The sequence below is a fragment of the Oncorhynchus mykiss genome, chromosome 27 (assembly GCF_013265735.2).
Source record: "Oncorhynchus mykiss isolate Arlee chromosome 27, USDA_OmykA_1.1, whole genome shotgun sequence".
Lineage (NCBI taxonomy): Eukaryota > Metazoa > Chordata > Actinopteri > Salmoniformes > Salmonidae > Oncorhynchus > Oncorhynchus mykiss.
Window position 1 is genome coordinate 44,280,581 of NC_048591.1, and position 12,161 is coordinate 44,292,741.

At 46.5% G+C, this 12,161-nt stretch overlaps 1 protein-coding gene across 4 annotated transcripts in view; it reads right to left on the reverse strand.

Annotated features, from left to right (window-relative positions):
- The window catches only part of LOC110507241 (high affinity cationic amino acid transporter 1), a 47,052-nt gene that overhangs the window by 17,616 nt on the left and 17,275 nt on the right, over positions 1-12,161 (reverse strand). For 3 of the 4 annotated variants that reach the window (XM_036964827.1, XM_036964825.1, XM_036964828.1), the window contains exons 2-3: positions 2,318-2,747; positions 1,442-1,600 (exon numbers count right to left, since the gene is read on the reverse strand). In XM_036964827.1, coding sequence (XP_036820722.1) covers positions 1,442-1,600; positions 2,318-2,687 — 529 coding nt within the window. In that variant the 5' untranslated portion in view covers positions 2,688-2,747. Of the gene's footprint in view, positions 1-1,441; positions 1,601-2,317; positions 2,748-9,233; positions 9,476-12,161 lie in introns of those variants that run through there. The other variant, XM_036964826.1, reaches the window with a different exon arrangement.

Consider the following 12,161-nt stretch of genomic DNA (forward strand, 5'->3'; position numbering starts at 1 on the left):
CCTCCAAGCTCGTCATCAAGCTCGAGACCCTGGGTCTCAACCCCGCCCTGTGCAACTGGGTACTGGACTTCCTGACGGGCCGCCCCCAGGTGGTGAGGGTAGGCAACAACATCTCCTCCCCACTGATCCTCAACACTGGGGCCCCACAAGGGTGCGTTCTGAGCCCTCTCCTGTACTCCCTGTTCACCCACGACTGCCTGGCCACGCACGCCTCCAACTCAATCATCAAGTTTGCGGACGACACAACAGTGGTAGGCTTGATTACCAACAACGACGAGACGGCCTACAGGGAGGAGGTGAGGGCCCTCGGAGTGTGGTGTCAGGAAAATAACCTCACACTCAACGTCAACAAAACTAAGGAGATGATTGTGGACTTCAGGAAACAGCAGAGGGAACACCCCCCTATCCACATCGATGGAACAGTAGTGGAGAGGGTAGCAAGTTTTAAGTTCCTCGGCATACACATCACAGACAAACTGAATTGGTCCACTCACACAGACAGCATCGTGAAGAAGGCGCAGCAGCGCCTCTTCAACCTCAGGAGGCTGAAGAAATTCGGCTTGACACCAAAAGCACTCACAAACAATCGAGAGCATCCTGGCGGGCTGTATCACCGCCTGGTACGGCAACTGCTCCGCCCACAACCGTAAGGCTCTCCAGAGGGTAGTGAGGTCTGCACAACGCATCACCGGGGGCAAACTACCTGCCCTCCAGGACACCTATACCACCCGATGTCACAGGAAGGCCTGTGATCATCAAGGACAGCAACCACCCGAGCCACTGCCTGTTCACCCCGCTATCATCCAGAAGGCGAGGTCAGTACAGGTGCATCAAAGCTGGGACCGAGAGACTGAAAAACAGCTTCTATCTCAAGGCCATCAGACTGTTAAACAGCCACCACTAACATTGAGTGGCTGCTGCCAACACACTGACACTGACTCAACTCCAGCCACTTTAATAATGGGAAATGATGTAAATATATCACTAGCCACTTTAAACAATGCTACCTAATATAATGTTTACATACCCTACATTATTCATCTCATATGCATACGTATATACTGTACTCTATATCATCGACTGTATCCTTATGTAATACATGTATCACTAGCCACTTTAACTATGCCACTTTGTTTACATACTCATCTCATATGTATATACTGTACTCGATATCATCTACTGTATCTTGCCTATGCCGCTCTGTACCATCAATCATTCATATATCCTTATGTACATTTTCTTTATCCCCTTACACTTGTGTCTATAAGGTAGTAGTTTTGGAATTGTTAGCTAGATTACTCGTTGGTTATTACTGCATTGTCGGAACTAGAGGCACAAGCATTTCGCTACACTCGCATTAACATCTGCTAACCATGTGTATGTGACAAATAACAATTGATTTGATTTGATTTGATATATTTCTTTATGGCGCAATGCCCACCTGTGAGAATGATGATGATGATGACAGCAAACATGTCTGGGTATTCAGCCAGGATCCCTGGGGCCTTCATCGCCATGTGGACCCGGCACCACTGCTCGATGTGTCGACCAATCAGCTCATCAAACGTGGCGCTCCATGCCCGAGCCACGCTAGAGGTTCCTGTTAGGAGATAACCAGAAAATGTGGATCCAGGATCAATCAACACAGCTAAATTATGATCCAAGATCAACACAGCTAAAGTATTGCCTAGGATCAACACAGCTAAATTAGGATCTAAGATCAACACAGCTAAATTATGATCCAAGATCAACACAGCTAAATTATGATCCAAGATCAACACAGCTAAATTATGATCCAAGATCAACACAGCTAAATTATGATCCAAGATCAACACAGCTAAATTATGGTCTAGGATCAGCACAGCTAAAATTATGGTCTAGGATCCACACAGCTAAATGATCCAGGATCAACACAGCTAAATGATCCAGGATCAACACAGCTAAATTATGATCTAAGATCAACACAGCTAAATTATGGTCTAGGATCAACACAGCTAAATGATGATCTAAGATCAACACAGCAAATTATGGTCTAGGATCAACACAGCTAAATGATGATCTAAGATCAACACAGCAAATTATGGTCTAGGATCAACACAGGTAAATGATCCAGGATCAACAATCATTATATGTTATATTATATATGTTGAAGAGGCATGAAAATGCAATGCAATGCATCCCATATATATCTATTGTCTGCATTATGACAGTATCTTTCTAACGTTCCTCTCTGAACATACATGTGTGAGGAGGAAGGTATGTGTGTGTGTGTGTGTGTGTGTGTGGTGTGTGTGTGTGTGTGTGTGGGTCCTCTCACCTATAATGTAAGAGAGGATGAGGTTCCATCCTGTGATGAAGGCCCAGAGCTCCCCAACAGTGACATAACTATACAGGTAGGCCGAGCCCGTCTTGGGGACGCGGGCCCCAAACTCAGCGTAACACAGACCAGCCAGCACCGAGGCCATCGCTGCGATGAGGAAGGACAGGACAATGGCTGGACCAGAGTTCTCTCTGGCCACGGCCCCGGCCAGGACGTACACCCCAGCTCCCAGAGTACTGCCTACCCCGAGAGCCACCAGGTCGAAGGTGTTGAGACATCGGGAGAGACGTGAGTCCTCGGTGTTGTAGTCCACCACCTTGACACGCAGCAGCTGCTTCCCGAAGCCCTTCAGCGTGGCCAGAATCATCCTGGCTCTTTGTCACTCCCTCCGGATCACACTCTGCCTGTCAGATAACACTTCACCTCTCTGTAGCACAATGGGGGAACAGAGAGAGCATCAGGACCTTTCCGACAACTGTGTGTGTGTGTGTGTCTGACAGTCTCTCAGATCACTCTTCTTAGCCTCTCTGTATGGGGTTAAAGCACCTGGAGTCAAAACAGAGAGAGCGTCAGAGGTTTTCTACGACTGTGTGTGTGTGTGTGTGTGTGTGTGTGTGTGTGTACCATACACACACCGTGAGGCCAAACAAGGGTTAGAGGGGGTTGAGTAAAATTGTACAAAAACATATGATGTTTACTGTTTTGGTTTTGTTCGCTAAACAGCACTGAAAAGTTTTTATAAATTTTATTTTTAAACTATTAAACAGCAGGTCAGGATTCATCTACAAACCAGTTTTATAATTGTGTAAAAACCAAATCACAAGCTGGAGATACAAACAAAACAAAGTTATCCTACACCGCTGAAGGAAGTCCGGGATTTTAAAACTTCCTGTTAGATGGTTCCTCACATCAGAATGGCGCCGACGGAGATGGTCGCTTCGCTTCAGGTCACACAAGCATTTCGCTACACTCGCATTTAACATCTGCTAAACCATGTGTACGTGACCGATAAAATGTGATTTTGATTTGACACTGAAAGTAGTCTCTAGGCCAGGAGGAAGTGGAATTAGAATCCATGGTTTTATTTTCTTTAAACCTTTCCACACACACCCACTCCTTTCCTTTCCACACACCAACTCCTTTCCACACCAACTCCTTTCCTTTTGACACACCAACTCCTTTCCTATCCACACACCCACTCCTTTCCTTTCCACCCACCCACCCACTCCTTTCCTTTCCACACACCCACCCACTCCTTTCCTTTTGACACACCCACTCCTTTCCTTTCCACACACCCACCCACTCCTTTCCTTTCCTTTCCACCCACCAACTCCTTTCCTTTCCACACACCAACTCCTTTCCTATCCACCCACCCACTCCTTTCCTTTCCACACACCCACTCCTTTCCTTTCCACACACCCACTCCTTTCCTTTCCACACACCCACTCCTTTCCTTTCCACACACCCACTCCTTTCCTATCCACACACCCACTCCTTTCCTTTCCACACACCCACTCCTTTCCTTTCCACACACCAACTCCTTTCCTATCCACCCACCCACTCCTTTCCTTTCCACCCACCCACTCCTTTCCTATCCACACACCCACTCCTTTCCTTTCCACACACCCACCCACTCCTTTCCTTTCCACACACCCACTCCTTTCCACACACCCACTCCTTTCCACACACCCAATCCTTTCCTTTCCACAAACCCACCCACTCATTTACTTTCCACACACCCACTCCTTTCCTTTCCACACACCCAATCCTTTCCTTTCCACAAACCCACCCACTCCTTTCCTTTCCACACACCCACTCCTTTCCTTTCCACACACCCACTCCTTTCCTTTCCACACACCAACTCCTTTCCTATCCACCCACCCACTCCTTTCCTTTCCACCCACCCACTCCTTTCCTATCCACACACCCACTCCTTTCCTTTCCACACACCCACCCACTCCTTTCCTTTCCACACACCCACTCCTTTCCACACACCCACCCACTCCTTTCCTTTCCACACACCCAATCCTTTCCTTTCCACAAACCCACCCACTCATTTACTTTCCACACACCCACTCCTTTCCTTTCCACACACCCAATCCTTTCCTTTCCACAAACCCACCCACTCATTTACTTTCCACACACCCACTCCTTTCCTTTCCACACACCCACTCCTTTCCTTTCCACACACCCACTCCTTTCCTTTCCACACACCCACTCCTTTCCTTTTTTTACTCATTTTGTACATAATGTTGCCGCTAACGTCTCTTATGACCGAAAATAACTTCTAGACATCAGGACTTCGATTAGTCACCACAGACTAGCAGAATCCTTCTTTTCCTTTCATGACTCTGACGAGCTCGATGCGAAGGATACACTGCTTCCTCGGGATCAGGCCGCGATCCTCATGATCCTCGTGAAGAGGAGGCGGAGAAAGAGGGGACGAAGAGCGGGCTGAGAATTCATAGGCGATCGAATAAACCCCACTTCCCTCCATTCTGCTAGCAAACGTGAAATATTTTGAGAATAAAATCGACGAGCTACGCGGAAGATGAAACTACCAATGGGACATTAAAAACTGTAACATCTTATGCTTCACGGAGTCGTGGCTGAATTGCTCGGCTGAGGTAGAGTATCTCATGATAAGCTGTAGACCACACTATCTACCGAGAGAGTTGTCATCTGTATTTTTCATAGCTGTGTACAAACTACCAGAGCCATAGGCTGGCACTAAGACAGCATTGAATGAGCTGTATTCCGCTATAAGCAAACAAGAAAATGCCCACCAAGAGGCGGCGCTCCTTGTAGCCGGGGACTTTAATGCAGGGAAACATAAATCCGTTTTACAACATTTCTATCAGTATGTTAAATGTAACCGGAGGGAAAAAAACTCTAGACCACCTATACTCCATACACAGAGAGACACATACAAAGCTCTCCCTCGCCCTCCATTTGTCAAATCTGACCATAATTTTACCCTCCTGATTCCTACTTACAAGCAAAAATTAAAGCAGGAAGCACCAGTGACTCTGTCTATAAAAAAGTTGTAAGATGAAGCAGATGCTAAGCTACAGGACTGTTTTGCTAGAACAGACTGGAACATATTCCGGGATTCCTCCGATGGCATTGAGGAGTACACCACAACAGACATTGGCTTCATCAATAAGTACATAGATGACGTCGTCCCCAGAGTGACCGTACGTACATACCCCAACCAGAAGCCATGGATTACAGGCAGCATCCGCACTGAGCTAAAGGCTAGAGCTGCCGCTTTCAAGGAGAAGGACTCTAACCTGGAAGCTTATAAGAAATCCCGCTATGCCCTGCGACAAACCATCAAACAGGCAAAGCTTCAATACGAATCCTACTACACCGGCTCCAACGCATGTCTGATGAGCTTGCAAACTATTACAGACTACAAAGGGAAACACAGCCGAGAGCTGCCTAGTGACACAAGCCTACCAGACGAGCTAAACTCCTCTGCTCGCTTCCAGGCAAATAACACTGAAACATTGCATGAGCGCATCAGCTGTTCCAGAAGACTGAATGATCACGTTCTCCGTAGCCGATGTGAGTAAGACCTTTAAACAGGTCAAAATTCTCAAGGCCGCAGGGCCAGATAGATTACCAGGACGTGTACTGTGATCACGGTCTCCGTAGCCGATGTGAGGAAGACCTTTAAACAGGTCAACATTCTCAAGGCCGCAGGGCCAGACAGATTACCAGGACGTGTACTGTGATCACGCTCTCCGTAGCCGATGTGAGTAAGACCTTTAAACAGGTCAACATTCTCAAGGCCGCAGGGACAGACAGATTACCAGGATGTGTACTGTGAGCATGCGCTAACCAACTGGCAAGTGTCTTCACTGACATTTTCAACCTGTCCTTGTCAGAGTCTGTAATACCAACATGTTTTAAGCAGACCACCATAGTCCCTGTGCCCAAGAACACTAAGGTAACCTTACTAAATGACTACTGACATGTGGCTCTCAAGTCTGTAGCCATGAAGCGCTTAGAAAGGCTGGTCATGGCTCACATCAACACCACCATCCCGGAAACCAGAGACCCACTCCAATTTGCATACCGCCATAACAGATCCACAGATGATGCAATCTCTATTGCACTCCACACTGCCCTTTCCCACCTGGACAAAATGAACACATTTGTGAGAATGCTATTCATTGACTGCACCTCAGTGTTCAACACCATAGGGCTCAAAGCTCATCACTAAGCTAAGGACCATGGGACTAAACTCTGCAACTGGATCCTGGACTTCCTGACGGGCCGCCCCCAGGTGGTAAGGGTAGGTAACAACACATCCACCACACTGATCCTCAACACAGGGGCCCCTCAGGGGTTCGTGCTCAGTCCCCTCCTGTACTCCCTGTTCACTCATGCACGGCCAGGCATGACTCCAACACCATCATAACATTTTCCGATGACAACAGTGGTAGGCCTGATCACCGACAACAATGAGACAGCCTATAGGGAGGAGGTTAGAGTCCTGGCTGTGTGGTGAAGGTACAACAACCTCTCTCTTAACGTGATCAAGACAAAGGAGATGATTGTGGACTACAGGAAAAGGAGGACAGAGCACACCCCCATTCTCATCGATGGGGCTGTAGTGGAGCAGGTTGAGAGCTTCAAGTTCCTTGGTGTCAACATCACCAACAAACTAACATGATCCAAGCACACCAAGACCGTCGTGAAGAGGACACGACAAAACCTATTCCCCCTCAGGAGACTGAAAACATTTGGCATGGGTCCTCAGATCCTCAAAAGGTTCTACAGCTGCACCATCGAAGCATCCTTACTAGTTGCATCACCGCCTGGTATGACAACTGCTTGGCCTCCGGCCGCAAGGCACTACAGAGGGTAGTGCGTACGGCCAGTACATCACTGGGGCCAAGCTACCTGCCATCCAGGACCTCTATACCAGGCGATGTCAGAGGAAGGCCCTAAAAATTGTCAATGACTCCAGCCACCCTAGTCATAGACTGTTCTCTCTGCTACCGCACGGCAAGCGGTACCGGAGCGCCAAGTCTAGGTCCAAGAGGCTTCTAAACAGCTTCTACCCCCAAGCCATAAGACTCCTGAACGCCTAATCAAGTGGCCACCCAGACTATTTGCATTGCCCCCCCTTTACACTGCTGCTACTCTCTGTTATTATCTATGCATAATCACTTTAATAACTCTACCTACATGTACATACTACCTCAACTAACCAGTGCACCCACACATCGACTCTGTACCGGTACCCCCTGTATATAGTCTCGCTATTGTTATTTTAGTGCTGCTCTTTAATTACTTGTTACTTTTATCTCTTATTCTTATCGGTTACTTTTGAAACTGCATTGATGGTTAAGGTCTTGTCAGTAAGCATTTCACTGTAAGGTCTACTACACCTGTTGTACATTTCACTGTAAGGTCTACTACACCTGTTGTATTCAGCATTTCACTGTAAGGTCTACTACACCTGTTGTATTCAGCATTTCACTGTAAGGTCTACTACACCTGTTGTATTCAGCATTTCACTGTAAGGTCTACTACACCTGTTGTATTCAGCATTTCACTGTAAGGTCTACTACACCTGTTGTATTCAGCATTTCACTGTAAGGTCTACTACACCTGTTGTATTCAGCATTTCACTGTGAGGTCTACTACACCTGTTGTATTCAGCATTTCACTGTAAGGTCTACTACACCTGTTGTATTCATTTCACTGTAAGGTCTACTACACCTGTTGTATTCAGCATTTCACTGTAAGGTCTACTACACCTGTTGTATTCAGCATTTCACTGTAAGGTCTACTACACCTGTTGTATTCAGCATTTCACTGTAAGGTCTACTACACCTGTTGTATTCATTTCACTGTAAGGTCTACTACACCTGCTGTATTCAGCATTTCACTCTAAGGTCTACTACACCTGTTGTATTCAGCATTTCACTGTAAGGTCTACTACACCTGTTGTATTCAGCATTTCACTGTAAGGTCTACTACACCTGCTGTATTCAGCATTTCACTGTAAGGTCTACTACACCTGTTGTATTCAGCATTTCACTGTAAGGTCTACTACACCTGTTGTATTCAGCATTTCACTGTAAGGTCTACTACACCTGTTGTATTCAGCATTTCACTGTGAGGTCTACTACACCTGTTGTATTCAGTATTTCACTGTGAGGTCTACTACACCTGTTGTAGTCAGCATTTCACTGTAAGGTCTACTACACCTGTTGTATTCAGCATTTCACTGTAAGGTCTACTACACCTGTTGTATTCAGCAGTTCACTGTAAGGTCTACTACACCTGTTGTATTCAGCATTTCACTGTAAGGTCTACTACACCTGTTGTATTCAGAATTTCACTGTAAGGTCTACTACACCTGTTGTATTCAGCATTTCACTGTGAGGTCTACTACACCTGTTGTATTCAGCATTTCACTATAAGGTCTACTAGACCTGTTGTATTCGGCACATGTGACTCACAGAATTTGATTTGATATGGTCTAGGCAGGCTAAGCGAATGCTAAAAGTATTTGTAAAGACTTCAGATAGTATTTGAAGCCAGGTTTGCTCTCCTCCTGCCTGCTGCTCCCACCCCTCATATGGAGAGGACCTGACACCTGGCGTGCCTTCTCCCTGCAGTGGAGAGCTCTGGCTGGACACACTGGGAAACAGATCATGTCATAATGTCGTATACAGAAACCATTAAAGCATGAGGGTGATCTAAGAACTGCTGTGTCTAATATCAAGTGACTACCAAAGAGAATATACATACAATATACAATCTCAATACTCAGTGTAAACCTTTAGCAAGCTCTGTAACATTCTGGACAGGTCCCAGGTTGGTTAGGCCCAGCAGTAAGTCGTTTAGATTATACAACACGAACACAAAAGTCTGAGTAAGTACTCACAAGATGTCAGAAAAGCCGTCTGGCTCCGTTGATAAGTTCCCGGAAACGTTCAATCCCAAAACAAATGTTTTTCCGTATACTGGCAAATATTTTTTTACTTCTGAACAATTGTCCTATTTTAAAGTAACACGACTTTCTCCATGCATCTTCTATGTGTGCCACCTCTCTCTGTCCGCCTGTCTGTCTGACACAGATAAATAGAAGGAGTAAGAGGTGTCACTGTTGAGTTAGACCACCATTCAGAGGGAGAGTAACAACCCATTCAGATGGCTGGGACACAAATAGAACCGTGACACATCATATGACCGACCAGCTGTGATGACAGAACACACCTCTCTCTCTCTCCCCCGCTCTCACTCTTCCCCTCCATCCCTCTCTCTCTCCCCCCCTCTCCTTGACCGACAGTAGCCCATTCCTGTCGGGATACCTTGACTTCACACACACACACACACACACACACACACACCATCATTCCCACGTTTCACTGAAACAAGCTAACCATTAAAACGGGAAAAGGGAGATACACTGGGTGAGTCCCAAAAAAAAGTTATTTCTCCTGAAGTGTACACTCATTCACTACTTCCATGAATCAGAAAGCAGTGTAACTGTGAAGGGTTTTTCCACCATACTTCTTATACCAATCATTTTATTTCAACTCAGTGAAGGGACGTGGACACACTGGGAGAAAGGAGAGATAATTAGGACTTGGATCTCCACGTGGTGTTAAAATGTCTCTTATCCGTCCACCGTGTTCGCAATGTGACCACATTTCCTGATACCTTCCTGTAAATGCAAACGATTTGAGATATCCTTTCAAAAATAATATTGATTTATTTTAAGAAACTTATTGATGCCTTAAGTCGATGGTTTTAGACGGAGATATAACGACGATTTAAATGGTTTCACTGTCTTAGATCTGCGAACACTTGTAAGATATCCAGATAACAAATGGGTCACTGACTGGAGGTGGGCAGGAAGATCACAACGCATGTTGTAATCGTCTTCGCCCGTCTATAAAACGTGGACACAATCAAATGTGGACAAGATTAGGGCAAAGGACGCATGTTAGAACCAAGTATAAACGGGGGTTTCAAAGGACGCATGTTAGAACCAGGTATAAGCGGGGCTTGCGATAGATCTGTATCCTAATTTCTTTAAGCTTCCAAATAATGACATCTAACCTCACCTCAACAGAAAAGTAGGATCAATTCAATCAACTGACATCTCATGAGGCCATAGGCTAAACCACAAATGGGTACTATTTGGGGTGGTGAAATAGTCCCATCGTATTCTCCCCATTCCTATCAGCAAATACATAGACTTTTCACACATTATATACCTGCAATATTGGGCTGGCAGTGGAATGTATACAATGTGTCACTCAAAGCATTGTCCAATGTAATGGGTCCATCTGAAATCCACCTGACTTCGATGGCCAACAAAGTCCAGCTAAACTAAACTAGTTATCCACATCAATGTCCAGTATTCCAGCTCCTAGAGAGACAAAGTCTCCAGGGCTGAACGTTTGGCATTCTTTCACAAGGGCAGAAGGGACATGAACAGTGGAACAGGACAGTGTTCCAAAAGGGATATTTCCTATTGGCCCTTGTCAAAATTACTGCTCTACATATGGAACAGGGTGTCGACAGAGAGAGAGAGAGAGAGAGACGGCTCTCATGCCCTCGTGCCTCACATGCTGTGGTAAGGCTAAATAAAGAGGTTGGCCCGGGAAGGGCCCGGCCCCCTTCTCCACCAATCACATAGCAGGGCACCTGCCGCTGGCTGGCATATGGGGAACTTGGGTAAATTGGGATCGGCGGTGGGGGTGACTTTGGTCACATGCATCAGTTTCCAGCATTTACAGTCAAAAGTTTGGACACACCTACCCAGTCCAGGATTTTACATTGCAGAATAATAGTGAAGACATCAAACCTATACAATTATCTTGTAACCAAAAAAGTATTAAACACATCAAAGTATATTTGAGATTTTTCAAAGTAGCCACCCGTTGCCTTGATGACAGCTTTGCACACTCTTGGCATTCTCTCAACCAGCTTCACCTGGAATGATTTTCCAACAGCCTTGAAGGAGTTCCCACATATGCCGAGCACTTGTTGGCTGCTTTTCCTTCACTCTGTAGTCCAACTCATCCCAAACCATCTCAATTGGGTTGAGGTCGGGTGATTGTGGAGGCCAGGTCATCTGATGCAGGACTCCATCACTCTCGCCCAGGGCAGCTGAATTGTGTGCATCCACCGCAAACAGCGCGGAAAAAAATGAACGCATCATTGGGTTTACTACAGAAAGGATTGGTGATCGACTGGAGATGCCTTGGCTGAACACTGCACTAGGTACATATGGTACTTGTTGGGACACAGACATTGACACTAGGTTGGCAGCCAGAAACACGGAAGGTTACAAACAGGCTATAGATCCTCCAGCTGTTAGGCATGTGACACAAAACAAATGGTGTAATGCATTGAGTCAAGCTTAGCGTGTGACCCGCTTCACAACCCAAATAAATATTACTTAAACAACTGCTGTTAGCTGGACTCTGAACTTCTGAAGGACAACAGAACCCTGTCCATCCCCCTCTCCCCAATCCTCCCCTTCTGACCCATCTCCACATCCGCCCCTCTCCCCCTTCCACCCCTCCGACTCCTCTCCCCCCTCCGCCCCTCTCCCCCTTCCACCCCTCCGACACCTCTCCCCCCTCCGCCCCTCTCCCCCTTCCAACCCTCCGACGACTCTCCCTCCTCCGACTCCTCTCCCCCTTCCCCCCCTCTGACTCCTCTCCCCCAATCTGCCCTTCTTCGCCTCATGACACTACTGGGCAAGCTCAAAACAAAGTGCCAAGTGAGGGGGGGAACTAAAGCGACAGCTCCATGAGCTATGAGGCCTTTCCTTTTCCTGGGATTCTGTCCATAT